Source organism: Numenius arquata, chromosome Z (assembly GCF_964106895.1).
Source record: "Numenius arquata chromosome Z, bNumArq3.hap1.1, whole genome shotgun sequence".
NCBI lineage: Eukaryota > Metazoa > Chordata > Aves > Charadriiformes > Scolopacidae > Numenius > Numenius arquata.
The window spans coordinates 16,457,100-16,478,524 of NC_133616.1; the positions used below are offsets into that span (position 1 = coordinate 16,457,100).

Consider the following 21,425-nt stretch of genomic DNA (forward strand, 5'->3'; position numbering starts at 1 on the left):
ATTTTATGAAGGGGATGCAAGGGACGTGCATTTTCTTTCTTTTTCTCTCTCACTTAGTGCTGTGGCATTGAGAAATGCTGCTGCCATGGAAAGACAGGAGAGTAAATGATGAAGATTCAGTCAGAGACCAAACTTTGGAGGAGCCAAAAGAATCTGTTAATCTTTACATTAGAGGCTGAAAAGCTTAGTGCCAGCAAAGCAGGCAGTTCTAGCTCATGGCAGTGTTGACTCCATTCACATGTGGTACGTCATCAGGCAAAATTAAAGACAGTGTCATGTCTACTCTGAGCTGCTTCCAAGAATTGCTTCCAATACACTTCTTCAGGAGCTGATCATGAATCTGCTACCTGAGAGGTTTCAGACTCCTAATGGAACATGGTTTCTAGATTGAGGGTGTAGGAGATCAAACAAGTCAAAGTCCCTTCTTAGCTGTAAATATAGCTATCTGTTACTGCAAATACTGCAGCTCTTTCCACATCTTCATTTCCAGACCTGTTTTCTGCTATTGCTCTGTAGTGCTAAAACGATGTAATGCCATTTATAAACTGCTGTGAAGAATAGAAGATCTTGTTCTTGAGTTTACAGTTCTCCACCATGTATTTTTTTTATAATCAGGATGGTGGAAGGGTGCCCTTCTCAGGAAAAGAGTTGCCATTATGCCTTTGAGCTCAGGGGTGATGTGCATCCATCACATGGGAACTTGGCCTTTTACTGCCATAAAAGGTTCTGGTCGTGCCCAGGCTGTCGTCCTGGCCAGCACCTGGCCAAGTCACAGAGCTTGACCTGAGAGAATGTGACCTTCTGGACTGCCAGCTGTACTCCGTTCAGATTTCAGGGCAATGTTAAGCATTTCTCATCTCATTTCATCTTGCTGGCCTCGTGGCGTTAGCCTGCTAAGTTTAGAAAATCTGAACAGGCTGTTCTTCTGTATCTCTTGCTCCCATTTTCCTCTGTTCACAAAAGCTATGCCAGAAACCTTAGGAGGTCTTATAACTTTTTATTTTTAAATATGCAATCACTTGAACTGCAAGTGACACTGTGATATATTGCCTTTAGTATTATACAAAAGCATCATTATGGTTTTAAAGCCTTTTTTTTTGTCTCAGTATGTTTTCTTGTGTGCATATAATTTCATGTGCATGCCACTTAAACAGCAGTTTCATTTTTAAGTGTCTTGACAAAACCTCCACCCGACAGATTTTCGAGTTTCATTATAATGATAAATGGAAAAAAAATCTGTTGTGCTGAAGCAATTATCACCATTAAAGTAGTACAGATTCATAATATTTTGACTCTACATCTTATCTTTCTTTCTGGTTTTCTTTTTTTTTTTTTTTTTTACACTAATTATGAGCTAGTTCGTTTTTTTCCCGCTTTACGGAGTAAAATGAAACTAGAGAGTTTCTTCCCTTTCATTGAGTTCCACTGCACTCAGACAACTGCCTTTTCTTGTGTTGATAGAAGGCTGCTAGAAAGGGGTAGAGCGCTAAGCAAATCCAGTATAGATTAGTCAGTGAATGAAATGCTAGAAGCATTATATTGTCATCTATTTAAAAATAGATTGCTATTCCAGAACTTTAGTCTAATAGGAATAGCTTATAAACTCTCCTGCGTGTCTCTATTCTCGGATTCTAATCTGAAATTCTCCTGCAGATTTCTTCAAATTGAGGGAAGGTGAGGAACTGGAGTGTCTTACCTATAGACTTTTGCATTAACTTGGGATTTTGGATTGTGTGATGTGAATGGTGGTTGTGAAAGTATAGACACCATACAACTGTCTGCATGAGGGGGAGTGGGTGTTTGCAGGGAAGATTATGGTGTAAAAATGTTCTAAAATTGGTTTATGGTCTACTTTTGCGTATCTTGGCTTTTTCCTTCATTAGTGAACCTCCGCTTCCTGAAACCATGGAATGTAATTTGTGTCTGTGAAATACCCTAGAGTTGGGCTTAGGCTTAATTTCCACTTTTGCAAGTATGTCAAAATCCGATTCCCAAACTTGAACATTGAATGTGTTATTTTATTAAAATGTTAACGAGTATCATCTGTCTTAGCTTTTGAGATGTTTTGTGGTCTCCTGTGTGGTAAATTTTACAATCTTTTGTATGGCAGTTCAAATGCCACATGATATATATTTAGCAGTTCCAAAAATCTTTGGAACAACAATTTCTTTTCCAGTGGATTTAATTAGAAAAATTAAATGGAAAGAACACTGCCTGGTTTCCTAATGCTGCTGGATACTCAGATTTGCCCTATTCTTTCTAATGGAACACAGTTTATGTAAGTCTTCAGTTTGACAAAAAATAATAATCTGCGTTCCAGGGCAGATACTCAACAAATCTCAATAAGGTTAGCTAAAGAAATTAAATACCAGCCAAATTTATTAACATTAGTATTCTTTCAAGTCAGGAAAGCTTTTGCTGTTCAAAGGTGATATGAAAAGCAGGATGGTTTTAGGGATTTGGGACGTAGCAGCATTTTAGCATTACCCTGACTGTCGGTGGATCTGTAGCAAGCCGGGTATTGCTCTGAGGTGTTCCCCTTCCCAGAGCAAGAAGGGGAAGCAAGAATACAGCAAGAGGGGTATTGCTCCATGCCTGCCCTCAAGTGCTGGCAGCCTTCCCTGCCCTGCCCTGCCCTCAAACCCCGGCTTCCCTGCCGAGCCTCGCAGAAGGACAAGGCAGTTGCCTAAATGTGTTGGGGTACAGGCTCCTCGGCACACACCACTGTATTTGGATATTTGGTTTCAGAGACAATATTATGAATTTTCCAGGGCTCCAAAACCAGACAAGTTTAAGAGAGGGAAAAAAAAAAAAAAAAAGGCTTATTTTAGTAGGATCCATGTGAAAGTATTTAGCTGCTATATTGAAGTCAAGGTTGCGAAAGAAGACTAAAATTTAGAGTTGTGCTCCGTCTTGTTTGGTTTAATATCCCTCACTTCGGATCCTTAGTGTGCGCCGCAGCAGCTGAAGCTGAGAGAACAGTTCAATTGTCAGGAGTCCAACTGTCAGGACAGTGCAACTGTCTTGAACACCACTTGCTGCCGTTATACCCATTATACTGTTTCTCCAGGCGCTGGTTTCAAAGCTACCTGTTCTAATTTCACTTCTGTTCTCACTCCAGTGGAAGGGGAGCCTTTAATGGGCAACATTTTTTGATATGCAGATATTAGTAACTTACGACCTGTAGGATCCGTCAAGTAAGATCAGATCGCTTCCTGCCAAGCTTCTTGCTGAGTCTTGAAGACTTACTATGCATTAAGCAGTTTCCAGGGACTAGTTGAAGCTTCAGCGGTTCTGGTGAGTTTGTGCTTATTCCCTTGCAATGGCCTGCAAAGGTTGGTTGGGTGGCAGACCCAGTAGCAGGACACTGCCCGCTGCAGAAGATTGTCAGTACGTGGTATCCAAATACAAGTTCAAAGGCAGGAGACGGTGTGAGGAGCAGGTGGTCTGCATGGACAGAGGACCATGTCGGTCTGAGAAGGCGGCATGCTCATATATCGCTGGAGAAATACAGCTGAGACTGTTTTCCATTTCAGTGTTATGGGTTCTAGAGATCTCCAGTCTAATTGTCAATTAGATAAAAAGTACGAATACGTGTCTTTCTATCTAGATTTTTTTCTCTAAATGTTCTAAAAGTTCTCAGTAATGCAGTCACGTTGGGATGTTTAAAATTGGTAAGGGTAGAGCAGTTGCAATGACACTTTTCAGGGATAGTTCTTCAACCTTCAGCACTTTTTAAAACCAACCAGACAGCCTTTATGGCATTGCTCTGTTTCTCCATGGCTCCTGCAGCTTTTACATGGGTATTGTACATCTACACCTACACCTTCTTTCAGTCAGGCTCAGTCACATAATTACTGTAATGCAGTGGCTTGTTAATGCCGATTCAGGATAAATCTCGAATGTCTCAGACATTATTCTGAAAAACTGGCGATGCCAGGCAGTATAAAGGGCATTTCAAAGTGGAGTACAGGATTTATATCCTTCCAGATACTTCCTTGGAAAATAAGAGCAACTGCTTATCTTCTGCCCAGATCCATTTAAAATTTACCTTATGAATACTTAACCTTTTACTACTCAGTACTTTTGAGGAGTGCATATATATTGATGCAACTAAACTTGATTACCTTATAAGAGGTAAGTAGAGTTATTTGTAATTGCTAGAGCCCATCTAATAGGTAAGTGGGGAATAGTGAGAGAAAACTGTGAAAGGCAACATAAACTAGAACATTTTCTGTTTTCCTTTGTATGGAAACACATTTTAGGTTTTCCTTTCCTGCAAATAACAGCAGGGTGATTTTATTGCAGGCCATCTGTTTAGCGACGCATATCTGCCTAAAAAGACAGCCATTTTCTTGAAATAAGTAAAGGCAGATTTCCTCAGTGGTTTCAGTGGGACTCAAAGTATTTCTTGCTTCTTACTTCTTGTACTATAGCTTGCTTTTTCCAGATAATTTATTTTGTTTTCACTGAAAACCTATGAATCAAATTAATTTTTAGTGAAGTAATTGAATCAGATGTATCTTTTGTCCTGTTATTTAAAAGGCTAATAGATACTTTGTTGCACTTATGTTGCCTCAGAATACGTGTTTAATGGAAACTGATTTTACCTTGGAAGAACAATTCCATGGCAAAGTGGATTTGCATTATACCTTGTGGAACAAAATAAAAGAGACTGGCCAGGTTGAAGTTTTGAGAGGGTAAATTTCAAAATGCAGTCAGACTTCAAATTAATCCCTCCCATGTATTTCAAAGACCTAGGAAATCAATGGATTCTACTAGTAAAGTCTTTCTTTGTCTTTGCTTTTAATGCAAGTCTGTGCAATTCAAAGACTAATTAATTCTCTCTCTAGCCATTTCTATCATGCAATGCTGCAAAAGGATGAAAGGGATTTTTTTTTTCCCCCCATGTTTTAGTTTCTACTTCACAGGTCTTACTGTATTAGCTTAGTATAGTTTGTGTGATGTTGATTGCTGTGCATTTATTTTCTTTTCAATATACCCCATACAGTCTATACACTGGGGGTTTGATGTCAGACTCCACCAGCTGGGCTGTGCCCAACCTGTGTTGGTGGTGATTGGGGCAGTTCCTTTCAACATTGAGGGCTCTGTGCAGCATCTCGTCCTTGATGTCCTCGTCCAAGAGCTTATTCCAGCCTGTCAGCAGATAACTTCTGGGGAGGTGGAAAGGTGAGTGTGTGCGGCACCCCGATGCCAGAATAGCCTGTCAGTAGCCCTGCGGGACTCCTCTGAGCTGCTACTGTAGATGCTGGTACAGGTGTTGCCTGGCAGGTCGGTGTGCTTATGGCAGCCCAGCCTGATGGTCAACCTACTAGGTGGCTCTCTGTGGGCCAGGTCATAGCACTCTCTGGATACAGCCAGTGACTACCTAGTAGAAGTCATAGTGAGATTTTCTAGGGGTGGATCACAGATTTGGCCACACCTGTGGTTTTTCCTCTTTCTTGTCTCTGCTCTTGGTGAGAGGGAAGTTAGACTAAATGAACATAGGATCCTGCTTGGATCTATAATATTCCACCACAGTGACCTGTGCTGAGAGGTGGTCTCCATGATCCTGACCTGTCTCTGGTCAGTGGCTCTAGGAGTGGCCTGGTCAGGTAATGTCCTTGAGTGAGAGGTCAAGTTCCATCAGGTAAACATCTGGGTTTGTCTTTAGGGGTCCATCCCAGAATGAATATGGGATTAACCCAAAAGATGAGGATTTCAGTCCTTCCGATGAGGTTGCAGGGGGGGGCACTTGATCAAGCATCCACCTGTATTCTGCTTCAGTATGGAGAGCTCAGGCTTATTAAACTTCTAAATAGGTTTCAAAGCCCTTGGTCTTCTCCTCTTAGTTCCAATTGTAGAATAAGTTGTGGACTAGAGTTAGTGTGTTCCCAGCTGGGGATTTTTGGTTAGCTTTTTTTTTCCTTTTTACACTAGGATTTCTTGTTTTCTTGGTTTGGCAGCAGCACATAGAATAGGCCTTTTGTTGTGGTGAAGGAGTCAATACAAATACAACCATTTGTTACCTCCTCCTGCTTCCCCTCTTGGTGCTGCGGCCATCAAGTGAGGTTTTGCACGGAAGCTGCAGAGGGTGTTTGTGTTCTCTTTCACGAAGTGATGTGCAGCAGGAAAGATAATAGAGTCCATGATCTTTAATATTAATTTCTTGGTAGCCTTCTCTTTCACTTTGTCATCTTGTAGGTAGTCTTGCATCTGTGTCTGTCAAAGGTGTGCACAGATGACAGCAGAGCACTTTGATTTCTCTCTAGTTATTGCCACCAGTGACTGGAGTGACCCCGTGTCTGCACGTTGTGTGGCCTCACTGGGAGGTCCATGGCAGAGATGAAGGTGACAGCCCCCTAGGTGCTGTGTCAGACTGTCAGAAGATCTGCTGATACAGTGTGACCTGGATGTGTGGGTTCCATTGTGCCTTGTCACAATCTAAAATGTGCTAAATGAGGTGGTGGAAGGAGTGAGTGCTGTAACTTACTCCAAGGCATGTTACAGTTTTTTCTTAGAATATCGTGGTATATATCTTATATTAAACAAATAGGCTTATATTTAACTGAAAAAGTAAATAGAACTTATGCATAGTCTGTTGTACAGGGCCTGTCTCCCATTCCACTGTCCTAAACAACTCTTATTTCCATCTGGCACTCGTACTTGCATGATTATAAAAGTGTGTACAGTGTTGTTTTATATTGCCTTGGCCAGGACTGCTGCGTATGTTAATATTCCATGTGTGGAAAAACAATGTCCTGTCTTAGGCGAGGATATTTACAAGGTTAAGAATGATGTTGAGCGTGTCTGGTTTTCATCAAACAATAATTGTTAAACTGAATGCTATGCTAACTAACAGTAGTAATTCAGGGATGTACTGAAATGGGTGGCATGTGGGCCTGGGCAGAGAGAGCAAGTTGTTTCTGGAGGCTCTCCACAGACAATGCACTGGTCATATTTCCTCCTACCTGAGCTGGGAACATACAGGTGTGTGCAACTGTGCTGTATCTTGCAGCCCAGAAATCCAACCATATCCTGGGCTGCATCAAAAGAAGTGTGGCCAGCAGATCAGGGGAGGTAATTCTGCCCCTCTGCTCTGGTGAGACACCACCTGGCGTATTGCTCTGGAGCCCTCAGCACAGGAAGGACAAGGACCTGTTGGAGCAGGTCCGGAGGAGGGCCATGAAAACGATCAGAGGACTGGAGCACCACTGCTATGAGGACAGTCTGAGACAGCTGGGGTTGTTCAGCCTGGAGCAGAGAAGATTCTGGGGAAACCTTATAGCAGCCTTCCAATACCTAAACCAGGCCTACAGGAGAGATGGGGAGAGACTCTTGATCAGGGCATACAGTGATAGGACGAGGGGTAACAGTTTTAAACTAAAAGACAGGAGATTTAGATCAGATATTAGGAAGAAATTCTTTACTATGAGGGTGGTGGGACACTGGAACAGGTTGCCCAGAGAAGTTGTGGATGCTCCATCCCTGGAGGTGTTCAAGACCAGGCTGGATGGAGCTTTGAGCAACCTGGGCTAGTGGAAGGTGTCTCTCCCCATGGCAGGAGGGTTGAAACTCGATGATCTTTAAGTCCCTTCCAACCTAAACCACTGTATAATTCCATATTGTGGGGTTTGAATCTTTTTTTCAACAACTCACATGAAGCTCTGGGGTGCATATTTTATATAGTCACTTGCTTTTCTGGCATTCACAGAAGTAACACTGAGAGTGCTTCTTACTCAGATCCAGAAAACGTGCTCAGGGCAAACCTTGAGCAAACATTGATTTCCCTTGGCCACAACAGCCATGCACTGAACTAATGTTACTTGAGCACAAGTACAAAAGTGGAGCTATTACTTTCCCTGTGTTGGTGAACGTGGTGTGTGGCTGCACAGGAGACCTTTTGTGTCGTGTTTGGTCTGTGGTACAGGTCTTGTCCACTGTTCTGCTGGGGTCTCACCTTTTGTAAAAGATAGGCCTTCTAATCATAGGAATACACTAGGTTGTTAGTATTTTCTTGCAATAACTGAACTTTCAAAGCTATGGTTGAAATAAAGGGTCAGTATTTTTCTTATGGGTGACTTTAAAAAAATCCCCACTACTTTAAATTCAGTTTGGTTCTACAGTTGGCTCATGGTGCATGTAATTTGTGAAGCGGAAGACAAGCTGTTCTTCAAGGGAAGTCAAACAAATGGAGCTAATCCCTCACCCTAGGGAAATACCTCCAAAATCCTGCTCTCCTCAGGCTAGACAGCAGAGGGGCTGAAAAGGGGACTCTAGTGAATCTAGGGATCCAGTGGCACCCTTACAACAAACCCTGTTACTCTGAGGATTTGAGCGGTAGGAGAGCATCCAGTGTGACTTCTTTCTCATTCATGGAAGAAGAGCTGCAGCAGTCCAAGCACACAAAGCTAAATGGCTTTTTGCCTCTCCAAGAGACAGGCTTAATGAAAGAGACTAATTTGCAAAACACAGTGTTTGGAGCCCTGGTCTAGCTGCTTCTATGTTTCCATGTGCTCCATTCAAAGTTTCTTACAACCAGGTCACTTGTATATACCTGCTGAGATGGGATTTTAGCAACTGAAGTCCATATATCCAGTGATCTCTTTTTTTTTTTTCTTTTGGTTTCATCCTTTTTCTTTTGATTCTAAATTTCCTTAGAGCTGGGATGCAGGGTTTAAACTGAGCCTGCAGCTGAAGCCTGAGGGTATTTAGCACTTACTAGAATAGGACCGGAATGTCACTACCTAGAAATATTTGAAAAACAAGGTTAAACAACAGCAGTGTTGAGCTGGCACAGGTCTTAAAGGGTTGAAACAACTATTCACTCTGTCTTGTGTTCCTTTTTGTAGTCTTTTTTCTTTTGCTTGTGTATTTTGTTTTTTAAAGAAATATTTTGGGCAGATATGTTCTCCTGAGGTTTTTCAGGTCACCGGGCAGACAGACTGGAGAAAAAAAAAATAATCATTATCCTTCATTGTATTTGCATGACTTCTGTTTTCCTTGTTCCTTCCTTCTCTCTTAGAATTATTTTCTTTTACAGTCAGTGCCCTTTTGTATGATCAGGGTGGATTCTACTGGTTTAGATTACAGGAAGGAACATAGGCCGTAAATAGATGGTGTATATTCTGCTAACACCAGGAATACTGAAATAGCTCATCTTAAAAGGCAGGGGAAACCTAGCCAGTTGGCCAAGTGCCAGGAGATTGCAGGGTTGACAATTAGTGGGAAGCCTGAAAGAGAGATTAATGGCAGGCTGTGCTCTAAAAAAGAGCACGTTGAGCCCCAGGAGAAATCGGCAAGGACAAATTCTGGAGGAGCCATGTGCTGATGCCTTAATGTAGTTTTGCCTTTCTCTTGACACCCCTGTCCCCACAAGGTCTTGGCATTTCCATGTGATGTGTTAGTCCCTGTGACACTGAATGCCCACTGAAGGCTGGCTGCCTTCTCTGCCTTCACCAAGTGTATTCAGGAGGGGCTTGTATAGGACAGGGGGTAATGGTTTTAAACTGAAAAAGGGGAAATTTAGATTAGATATTAGGAAGAAATTCTTTACTGTGAGGGTGGTGAGGCACTGGACCAGGTTGCCCTGAGAAGTTGTGGATGCCCCATCCCTGGAGGTGTCCAAGGCCAGGCTGGATGGGGCTTTGAGCAACCTGGTCTAGTGGGAGGTAGCCCTGCCATGGCAGGGGATTGGAACTCGATGATCTTTAAGGTCCCTTCCAACCCAAACCATTCTATGATTCTTTGATAAGGTGGCAAGGATGTCACTGTGCATCCAAAGATACTAAATTAAATAATAGTTTGTAGCTTGTACACAGCATCTCTGACATTGCTCACAGAGTTTTCCACACCTTTCCTATGGACAACCTGAGTGGCTGTTGTTTTCCGCAATGCCAAACAGCAGAATGGGAACAGAGTTTGACCTCTCTAATACCTGAGTCGCTGTGGTGGTGCACAGCAGACGTGGCTTCCAAAAGCCCTGCTCTGCCAGAGCGCTGTCTCCACCATTAAAACTGTGAAATACAGTTGAGTTTCATAAAACAAGTTTCTTATTACCCTAAAATACTCTTAAAATTGTGATGTGAAATAGGTTAAAACAGAAAACAACTCTGCGCCAAAATTCAGGCAAACCTGCAAGAAGTCATCCTTTCCCCAAATGGAGGTGGAAAACAAATAGAGAATGTTAAGGTCTGGGTTTAGGTGGCTGTTTGCTTTGCTTGGAGAGGGGGTGTCCTTCCATGTAGATTTCTCTTCCTTACTATTGAATAATAAAGTCAGAGGGAACGTTTGGTGCTAAGTGAGGCTGGTTTGATGGGAGAATACTGAAGGCTTTGTTCAGTTGTCACTCAGTCTCTCCCCTCCTAACAATTTCAGGATTTGGCCAATAGTTCTTGCACATATGCAGTATTTGTCAGGGTTTTGGCTCTATTTAGATCCAGAGAATAACATATAATTATTTGCTGTTTTTTTTTTTTTCCTGTCAACTGTGAGAACAGCCCTTTTCTTTAAAAAGGAGTAAAACAAAAGGAGTTACAAGAGTTCAAAGGCCTCATGGAACAAGTACATTTTCCCTCCATTCCAGTTATAAACTGCGTCAGCCCTGTGTCGGCAGCAGGCACAGTAAGAAGCATCCCTGGCTCGGAGAAGCGACAGGGAGAAGTGACGGAGCCTCCTGTAGCCAGGAGAAGCCAGGCTCCCTGCCTCTCCCCAGGGCCAGAAGAGAAGCGACTTGCAAAATCCCTCACATGCATCTGAGGGCAAGGAGCAGCTTCCCGGAGCGGAGACCAGGTCTGTCTCCTTGGCTGCTCTCTGTAGAAGCAGCTGAGTGCTCCTGTGCCACTCTGACTCCCATTTAATGAAATCGTCCCCAGCTGCCTTTTTTTTTTTGCCCTTAGGTGGTGCCTTTGGCCTCTTGTCCTCTTGCTCACGCAGGAGATTGGGGTTTAGAGGGCAGCTCCACCTGGCAGTGTCACATGCCCTCTTCTAGTGTGGCGCCTTAGGTGACCGTCTACCTTCCCTAAGCTCCAGGCATGGAGTTACTGGTCTAATTCTCTCCCCCTCAATCTGGTGAATCCATACAGGGCGGCAGCGAGGTGTCTCCTGCACTCCTCAGTCAGGTGGTGCTGCAGCCTGAAAGCAGGGGAGATGAGCATTGCCACCGCCTGCGCTGTCTCAGAGCTTTCCTGCCCGGCTCACCGCCCTCAGCTGCTTGATTAGCAGTTGCTAATTTTTCAAGGTGAAAGAAGGAAAAAAAAATGGTGTACTGCTTTAAAGGTAAGTGATTGCTTGTGCGTTTAGAGTCAGGACTTCTTTGTGCTGCCAAACAGAGTTAAATTGGTGAAGTGGTATGTCCTGTCATTTAGTGAAGCGTATGGCTGTTATGTAAAGGTTTTAATGACTTTCTTCATCTGTCTGCTTAGGAACACCATGCGTCTGGCAAAATTTTGAGAAGGCTCAAGGCGTTAAAGAAAGCTCATCTAAATAAAGGAGGGTTAACGTGACATTGCAGTTACTTAATCCTGTATTGTCCTCCCATGTGACTGCAGGGATACTGAGGCGCAGCCTTTCTCTTGCCTGGTCCACAGATTGTGCTTTTCCTGTCATCTTCCAGGATCAGTTGCTTTGTGAAACCTGCCATGAGGAGGAAACAAGGGAGCAACAAACTTTTTACAGCAAGGCTTCAAGGCACAGTGACATTTCCAAGGCGCAGTGACAAGCTCAGGGGCTGAAGAATGAATCAAAGGCAAGCCCTACGTTCATCTCTTGGACTGGTACCAGAATCAAGGAGAACTACGCTTTTAAGGTCAGCTATTCAAAATGAACTGGAAGCATCTGGATTTATTGAGAGTAGTTAATCGGCTATTTGTGTGAGCTTTATCTATCAAGGTAGTTTTCAAAGCAGCAAGCTAAAGCCTGAAACTTCGCGTCAAATGTTTTGCATGTGTCAAATGTACTGCATAGACAGTCAGCAACTCACTGCTTTCTTGCACAAAGTTTACAGTTTTAATTGCAAAACCTCTTTTACCCTGTAGCTGAAGATACTGACATACTAAATCTGTTAGTGAGAGGTGGATGTAAACAGCTTCCAGTTTTCTCTCTGATTTTCAACAGAACTCCAATATGCAGAGATGCCAGATTTGTCTTTGAAGAAATTTCCAAACTAATCCTTGGAATTTCAGTAAGCTGCTTTTTTTCCCAAGTTTGTTGCAGTGTCCACTATGTGCAGGATTGCATATTCATACAGAATTGTTTCATTTAAACTCCTTACCAGGACATCTTGTTAAATGGGGAAGTGATTACCCTATAGACTATGACAACAGGCTATGTGGATGGAGGAAGTTCTGGAAAACACCGCTATTCACGGTGGCATCGTGAGGACAGCGGAGAAGACGATGGGCACACGGAGTGCTATGGAGGAGATGAAGAGGGCAGGCAGCACAGGCTGACCCCATTTGAGAAACTGATGCAGGATATGTCCCAGAATGAAAAAGTGGTGAAAGAATTAACCCTGGGGAAGAGAATTGGCTTCTATCGAGTCAGAGGAGAAATAGGAAGTGGGAATTTCTCGCAAGTGAAGCTTGGAATTCATTCCCTAACCAAAGGTAGGCACCGCTGTGTGGGTCGCCTGCGTGTTGAACATCCTAGTTCCATGTGTTTGCAAATGGACCTCTTTGGCAAGAAAGATGCTGTGTGAACCTTAAATACTTGCATATGTGTCTTTGTTCTTGTTGTTGTTGAGTGAATCTATAGGCAGGGTCACAGATAAATGCCCAGGTTTGGATTAGGCTTTAAAGAAACCAGACGGCAGCTATTGCAAGAAAAGTTCACCTCTGCACTTCATGGAGTTAACACATCTCATCCCATGGCTCAGACACTCCACACTTTGAAGCATGGTGTTGTTCCTCCCCTCCTGCAGCTCGGCCTGTCCTGCCCTCTCCCCTGCCCCAGCTCACCGACTGCAGGGCTGGAGGTGGCAGACCCCCGGGGCAGCCTGGTGAGGCCTGCTCCCACCCCCAGACGGGGTTAGCAAGGCTTCCTTGGTCTCCTAAGCTCAGCGCAAATTTCCCTGGCATGGATGAAGCTTTTATTTGGTCACAGCAATTTTGGTGAGAAATTTTGTGGCTGCTTTACGGGCTCATTTGCAGGTGGTTCATCACTGTGAAAAGCTGGGACAGGGCTACAGGTGTGGGCTGAGCAGGTGCAGGGAAACGAGCTCTGGTACAGCCAAAGCAGGGTTTGTGTTGAATTGTCAATTATTTCTCTATTTTTAAGTACAGAAGAGCACCCTATATGCTGCTTCTAGGAAGAACTAGGAAGGCTAGGTAACTGCAGCAAACACTTCAGTTATAGGTATAATTAAGAACTTGTCTTCATCTGTCCTGTTTCTTCTTGTCTCTGACTGTCTGACAATAACAAAAACTGTTCTTGTTTTCCCTCAGGGATGACTAGTTTCCCCCTCATCTTTGTACACTACTATCTTGGTTTTTTTCTCATAGTCTTTCCTTTCCAGTTTGACTGACTCTTCTTCCATCATCTCACAGGTGAGAGAACGAGATACACCCCAAAGCCTTCATGCCGTATTATCTGTTGTTATTTTCTCTACGCACCTCTTTCTGCCCAGCCTGTGGAGGTGTGGAAGCTCACATCTATCCCTCATGGGCAGCAGTCATTGCACTGGGAATCAAAATGGGGAACTGATGGTATTTATTTTTCTTCCAAATTTAAGCCTGCCTACGCCTAAGGGCTGCTTTAACTGGGTGTGGATTTTTTGGTTTTGCTTGTTTCAGAGAAGCATCTCTGTTCTACTTGGCCCACAGCAAGTTATTTCCTCTTCTGTTCTGTGATTATTTTTTTTTCCAGAGAAAACTGTCTTGTGCATACTCTTGGAGGAAATGCTGCTTCTGTACTGGGAACAGGAGGAATGCTAATGAAAGGAAGTTATAAATTTGATCTGGATGAACCTTTACCTATTGAACTTACTTAGGAGACAGGTTGCTTCAGCATTTGAATAGAGCTGATTGAAAAATTTTGAACTTCAGTGAATACAGTAAGCTTGGACAAACTAATACCAAAATCATAATTTTTTTTCTTGTAAAGGTTCTTTTTTTCATCAGAGAACTCTCGAATTATTTTTCTTTTGTTAGTAGATGTTTTTGGTTAAACTGTTCACTGGGCAAGGAGTTCATTTCTTGATACTAAGTTTGCAACTGTCATGAGGAAGGAAGGATGAAGCATAAACATCTTCTGACTCATCTCTGCCTGTGAGCTTATCTGTCCTCGTAAAATACAGTATGCAGACAGAATAGGAACATGCACACGTGCGCACGCCCATGAGCACATGCATACACACACACACCCACACACACACCCCCCCCAACACCAACCACAAAGAGGATTCTGTTTTTTCCAGTAGATAAGCATCGTTGTGTTGGTAATGAAGTGATGTTCCTGCGCAGTGCTAATGAGTACAAGTCTTTTTCTTTTTGCTGATTATAAAATACAAAGGCTTCATTATTAATGCTGTTTGGGTCCCGGTTGCAGGGGGAGGTGTCTGTGTCAGGCAGATGTTCAACTCCTCAGTTACTGTCATAGTGTTAAGTTCTAAGTATGTATGGTCTTTCTCCTTACATGTCACCCTATACTGAAAAAGGAAACAATTTTGTTCTTTACCAAGATAAGCTTTTGTTACAATTACATATGTGTGCTGTTCTGTGGCAGCAGGATATGTGGAAGAAGCTTTCTAGGGGGAGAAAGGGAAAACCTGCAGGATCCTATCAGATGAAGAATCTTGTTTCTCTCACAAGAGCTGCCTTGGTTGCTGAGAGGATGCAGGAAATCTTTGGTGCAGTGATGTGTATTGGGTTATTCGGGAGCATTGCCTACTTTATTAACTTGAATTTTGGCAGAGATTTTCTCTAGAGACCTGCGGAGTTGCTTGCTAAGGACTACTAGGTTCCTAAGCTCTGTGTAACCTTTATTTTATAATACCTTCCAGCTGACAAATGTAGTAAGAGAGCACAGCTGAATAGATGCGATTAAAAGCATCCAAAATCTACAGCTAGTAAAAAGCCAGCCTAATGTGAAACATCAATTACAAAGGCAGGAGCATCCAGGCACTTAGTTTTCTGGGAGTTTTTTAAACTTAGTTCTGTTTGTATTTTGTTTTCTTTCACCACCAGAGCATATTCCCCTTCTTCCTGAAATTATTTCTCAACCTTTTCTTAACTTCTCTTCCTACGATTTCAGCTAGCTCTTTTCAAACCTCAGCATACACTGCATATAGCCAGTTTTAGTACTTCGGTAAATAAGCTGCCTGCTGAAAATGCCATTCTGTTCAGCATGGTTGCTATGCAAGGGTAACACAGGATTTGTAAAGCAAGTGGTTTTTGGAAGGAGAGGGAATGACTTTAAAAAAGAAAAGGAGGGTGTCAGGTTTTTACACTTTAGGTGGGCTGGTTTCCTTTGCATATCATGCATATGCAACTGCAAGGATGTAGATTTAAAGGAGCTCGGTCCTGACTTATGGGAGTGTGTGGACAGGATCGGGCCCTTCAGTGCTAAACATTTCCCCCCCTGCCCTGCTTCCTTTTAAAACTTTGCAGCAAAACTCAGCAGGAGTAACAGCAGATTCCAGCAAAAGGAAAAGGAAGGAATTTAACCTAGAAGTGTTTTTTGTAAAGCCCAAACGCCCCCAACTTTATCAATCAAGACTTAGTGATGCCATCACATAGTTAAGATTGTAAGAACTGTTATCCCTGTGATATCTAAGAATTTAGGGGTGCAAATGTTACCCACTGAGAGCTGATGCTCTTTCCTCCTGGTTTAGGTGATCAGGACGCTACCAACCTGACAAAGGTTTGAGTCTTTTACCCCTAGGTCAGCAGTCAGAGCTCTGCCAGGACCGAGTGTCCTGTGCTGTAACCGCTCAGTAGCTATGTTTCTTCCTGACCCATCACCCCACCGCAGCACCGCGCAGGGGTAGGTACCCGCCTTCCCAAGGGGCTCACTGGAAAGCATGGAACAGGTTCAGAGAGAAGCGGCGGGGGGAAGCCTGCCCTGTAGCCAGCACAGGCTCCTCCTGAAAAGAGGCATATCAGGGGATCATTCAGCACCTTTCACAGGAATCAGATCTGCTGAATCACAAGCATCACTGAATATCTGCTGCACTTCAGTAGGGAGATCAATTTATGCATGTATGTTACTAAGAAAGGTAAATATACCAAACACGGAGTTTTCTTGATCTGTACAGATACGTGCATATGTATACTTAACACCTCCTTGAGAGATGCTGAAATACTAACCTTGAATTAAATAGCTTCATAATATTAAGTGAAAACACTTTCAATGCTTTTATACCAGAACACACGTACAAATGTAATATCTTGTCACTCTTCTCTTAAAGAAACAAGTAAACAATACTGGCTTTTTTTTCTCTAAATTTACTCCCATGTACTAGAAACTGAGGTGAAGTTTTTTCCTGAATGATTCAATAAAAGTAATTAATTGCTAAGAAATCTGTGAATGTTTGACTAAGATATTCTTGGGAAAACAACACTTCTTCCCAGGAATAAATAGTTGTTTTTATTGCCACAATCCAGTCTAATTTTGCTGTCCTGACAAGTTATACAAAGCCACTGTAAACCTATTTTAACCAGCCTAATCCTTCAAATACCAGCTGTATTCAACAGAGTGAAGACAAAAGCCACAACCTACCAATTAATACAGAAACATAAGGGCAATCGTGATTGACCTGATAACTGCTCTGAGCTACCCTGGTGATGTGGTGCAGCTGCAGATGTCTGTCTGTGTTTTGTGGCTGTGGCTTCGCTATAGATAAGTTCTACGTGTTTCTGTAGCCTAACAGCAGCTTTGGATTACCAGGACAGCTTAAGACAGCTGGATTTGCTCTCTTACAGGGTTCCTTTAACTTATTCTGCTTCACTGTTTTTTTCCCTTCCTCAGAATAAAGTCTGTGTGTGATGTGGATTCATGGCCCACTGTGGCATGTAGACATAAAAATGTCCTCTTCCTGTATTCTGTACAGTACCAAGAACTACTCATACATGAACGTGTTGGAAAAACTGGCACACCTATCCTGAGAAAGACAAACCTCTACAGCGCTGATTTTGGTAACTGAGAACTCGTGGGGGTATGGGATAAGAAGTTAGGGAAGCGTTCTGTAAGTCGCACCAACTTAAAAACGCCTCTCCGTTATCACCTTGCAGGACCATAGGCAGAGCCCCTAAATTACCCCCAGGGTTCGTCTGTCTGCTCTGAAACAAAGCACCTAAATTTGACACCTCCGTCAGTCGGCAAGTAGCAGGCTCAGGGCCTAGCTCCCCTGAGGGGCACCGAGCTGCTAACGACGGAGGAGAAAGCGCAGACTTTCGTTACCAGCGTTAGGCACGGAAAGCAGGGGCCGCAGCTGCGGCCATCAGAGAGGAACTAGCCCGGCAGCAGCAGAGCACACGGAGACAGGAGATGGTTACTCAGCCCTTGCGATACTCTGCCAGCCTTTCGCTGCCCCAGCAGTCAGCAGGATGCTGTAGACGGACAGGGGCAACGGAAAGGGTGTGCATGAAAGACTACAGGGCTTCGCAGGTCTCTGCAGCTTGGCTTATACCCATCAGAGGTGAAATCCTATTGCGCTTCTATAACCAAGCATCCTTGTAAGTAAATAGTATTACCGTTTGTACCTACTGCCCTTAACAACAGGGACGAGTGTTCTTCTTTTCAGAGAAAGTTGCTATTAAGATTTTGGACAAGACAAAGCTAGACCGGAAGACTCAACGTTTGCTGTCTCGCGAGATATCCAGCATGGAAAAACTGCACCACCCAAATATCATCAGGCTGTACGAAGTGGTGGAGACACTCTCAAAACTGCACCTGGTAATGGAGTACGCAGGAGGTGGGGAGCTCTTCACTAAAGTCAGCACAGAAGGGAAGCTGCTAGAAACGGAGTGTAAAATAATCTTCTCCCAGATTGTGTCTGCGGTGAAGCACATGGTAAGTTGCTCTTCTTCCACAGGCACATTGCCCCTTACTACTCTAGCAGATTTGCTGGATGCATCTGTTGGTTTTCAGCTAGTTACCAAGATTTCAGGCCCACAATTCTGAAGAGCAAAACTGCTAGAGAAGAGCTGTCTTAAGGCATCTGAGAGAGTTTTCACTTCCACCTCAAATTACTGCCTCTCTGTTGACAGCTTTTGTGAGAAGACTGCACAGGGAACACCTGGTGGGTGGAACCATCCCTTTAGCAACAGCCTTCTCCTGTCTGCTTTAAGTTTCTGTAGGCACCAGCTAACAAAGCTTCATTTCTTCCTTCCAGCTATTTAAAAACACAGGATCAGTCACTCTTCCAATAGAACAAAGTGTTCCAGAGAAGAGGCTTGTTAGGTGTTGCAAACATACCGTTTGCTTATGAATGAGTGTGGGAGACTGGCACTTAAGATGGTTAATTCCCGGTCCTCCCTTTGGCACAAATCTGTGAAGTTAACACCCAGTAAGTCGCTTCCCCTTGCCAAGGGTGGTGTTATTTGCGTAGAGCTCAAACCATCTTATAAAGGCAGAAAAGGAGCAATTAACTACTTTGGTACCATCTCCTCTGAACCTTGCACAGTAACTACAGCTCCTTCAAACACCAGCATAAAAAACACAGGAAGACTGTTCTGCAAGTCTGAGATGTGAAAGGAGTATTTGTTAAAGTTGGCTCAGGGTGCCCTCCGGTGGCTTATACTCTCCTGCCATGTAACAGCCTCAGGTGAGGGTAAAAGCAAGGATGTTCCCAGGTCAGACACCTAGAAACTCATTACAAACTGCTCCTGGCATATATAGAAACAGCTTTTATTTTTAGATATTTTGACAAAATTATCCTAAGTCCTGTAACTGATGGATGAGCTTCAACACCTTTTCCATAGGACACATACTCAGCAGCTACTGATACTTAATGTTGCAAGATTGAGTTTTTTCTTATCATTAAACCCAGACTACCAAGCTGGTCAACCTCTTCACTTGTGCAAATACGCTCCTGCAAAACATTTTACTTTTGCTAAGCCATCAAATCCGGGCTACTTAAATCACATCTCACTGCTGCCAGTCCACACGAGGACAGAAGATCCCTGCCTGTTACTGATGACCATTTTAAGGGTTTCCTTATTTGCCCCCAGATACATGCCCCTTGTCACTTTAAAGGGCAAGGCAGAGAGTGCTCAAACGCATCCATACCCCATTTCAAAGATGAAGCTAAACCCTTACCTAATCAAGACAGGTATATCGACACTAAGCAGAACAAAATCAGTTTCTGTCCTTGGCTACCACTTGCCATTTCCAAGGGAAAAAAAGTACAAGTCACCGTGTATGTATTCATTTTAGATTTCGGAAACTAGAGGACATCACTGAACTTGGTGTCTTGCAACAACATGAAACACCACAAGGCACAAGCCCATAGTCCGTTTCTTCTGGCACCACCAGTTCCTCACAGGACATTAGATCACACACCAGAATTTTAGCAACCTACTTTATCTGCAATTATGTTCACTTGGTGAACTAAATTCTTTTATGTTGTAAGTCCACAAGCTTACAATATATAAAAAAATGGAATTAGTTAAAAAGAAATTATTTTTTGTTACTTACATCATGACAGAAATGTAGTCATTGCAAAAGCAAGTGTTCTGAAATCTGAAGTGATACAGATTTTGCACATGAAGATACCTAGTCGTGTACGGTTAGCCATGATGCCATCACAAATCTGTTTCATGAAAATAATTTATATTAGTTAGCACGAGACTGCTATTCTTAAAAAAACCCCAGCATTATTCTTCCCATCTTCTGCACCTATGCTATTGTTTTTGTATCAGTAGAGAATTAAGTTAAATTTGTTTAAATACTTTAAGTCTTCGATGCTTATTTCTGACTTGGTCCAAGATAACTCCCTTCTTCCCGTGTGGTAGTTAATCAATGACACCAGCTAGTCACTCAAGAACTTTCCTGTGAACAAGCTAATATCAAATTTTCTTCTTCTCCAGCACGAGCACAATATCATTCACCGGGACTTGAAAGCAGAAAATGTCTTCTACACCAGTAACACCTGTGTTAAGGTAGGAGACTTCGGATTCAGCACATTAAGTAAAAGAGATGAAACTTTAAACACTTTCTGCGGCTCTCCTCCTTATGCTGCCCCCGAACTCTTCCGAGATGAAAACTATGTTGGCATCTACGTAGACATCTGGGCACTGGGAATCCTGTTATACTTCATGACGACGGGTATCATGCCATTTCGGGCAGATACAGTGGCCAAACTAAAAAAGTGCATTCTTGAAGGGACATACAGTTTGCCTCCCTGCCTGTCAGAAGCTTGCCAGAAACTGATAAAAGGAATCCTCCAGCCAGTCCCAACCGAACGATACTCCATCAAACTTATTATGAACAGCGAGTGGATGCAAGGAATACAGTACCCCAAACCTCTGCAGCCGTTTAAACTGGATCCAAAGTACTTATCAGACACCAGTACTCTCAAAGAGGAAGAAATGGAAGTGAAAAATATTCTGGCAGATCTGGGAATCACAGAAGAGCACATTCAAAATAACCGGGGAAGAGACTCGCACAGCTCCATAACAGGAGTCTACAGAATTATTTTGCACAAAGTACAGAAGAAAAGGGCACTTGAGTGCGTTCCTATCATGTCCCATCCAGACCCCAAAGAACAAGACTTGAGGAGAGGAATCAGTTCCTACAGCGGGATGAAGCACACATCCAAGCTGTGCTCTATTTTGTAAGTTGCACTGCAGGCTTTATGCTCAGCACGTTTAACAAAGGGTTTTATTCACTCTTCACGAGTTCTGGTGTTACATTTTTTGTAACTTCTGAATAAACTAAAAATGCCTCATCTCCTTTGCATTTCTCAAGTCACAGTGAAGCGCTCAAATACAGAGCGTTTGTTTGTCCCTTCCCCCAGAGACAAGGTATAGCCAGTGCAGGAACCCCAAGTAAGTGAAATGGGCAAGGGATCATTAGTGGAGGTGATCTTTCTGTTAAAGATCAAATAGTATTGATTTAACACACTTGGGAGACTCTCAGTACAGGCATGTAACAGCTAACTTCTCAGAAAGTTGTACCTCAGCTTGACACCACTGCAAACCAGGACAGTTTTTGCAGAGAACTAAATTTAAGCAGAAACCAGACCATAATCTAAACAACTGCAAATTCTCCTTTAAAACTTCTTCAGCAAATTAAACATGATAAAATGTACATAATTTTTATTTAAAGAAACAGCAATGCTGTTGTTGACCAGAGTTCCTAGATGCTGCTTCAGCCCCGCGTGTGGGATTGCCATTCCCAGTGTGCAGCTGGCTGGGCTACCGTCCTCTCACCTTCTACCGCCTGCACGATTCTGGCAGCCTAGAACTGCTTGCACTCCAATAAAG

The 21,425-nt window shown here is 43.1% G+C and overlaps 1 protein-coding gene across 2 annotated transcripts; it reads left to right on the forward strand.

Annotated features, from left to right (window-relative positions):
- The first annotated feature begins 1,456 nt into the window (after window positions 1-1,456).
- NIM1K (NIM1 serine/threonine protein kinase) lies at window positions 1,457-20,886 on the forward strand. 2 transcript variants are annotated; one of them, XM_074166704.1, is made up of 4 exons: window positions 1,457-1,674; window positions 11,615-12,605; window positions 17,741-18,009; window positions 20,028-20,886. In XM_074166704.1, the coding sequence occupies exons 2-4, from the start codon at window positions 12,314-12,316 to the stop codon at window positions 20,775-20,777; spliced, it is 1,311 nt and encodes a 436-aa protein (XP_074022805.1). In that variant the 5' UTR covers window positions 1,457-1,674; window positions 11,615-12,313; the 3' UTR covers window positions 20,778-20,886. The 2 variants fall into 2 exon arrangements, with proteins under 2 accessions (XP_074022805.1, XP_074022806.1); XM_074166705.1 differs by lacking the exon at window positions 1,457-1,674 and having other exon boundaries at window positions 11,424-12,605.
- Window positions 20,887-21,425: the final 539 nt, after the last annotated feature.

Coding starts and splice junctions, on each gene's coding strand:
- NIM1K (XM_074166704.1), top strand. CDS start 12,314: ATGACAACAGGCTATGTGGATGGAGGAAGTTCTGGAAAACACCGCTAT. Junction 12,606..17,740: donor AATTCATTCCCTAACCAAAG/GTAGGCACCGCT, acceptor TCTTCTTTTCAG/AGAAAGTTGCTATTAAGATT. Junction 18,010..20,027: donor TGTCTGCGGTGAAGCACATG/GTAAGTTGCTCT, acceptor CTTCTTCTCCAG/CACGAGCACAATATCATTCA.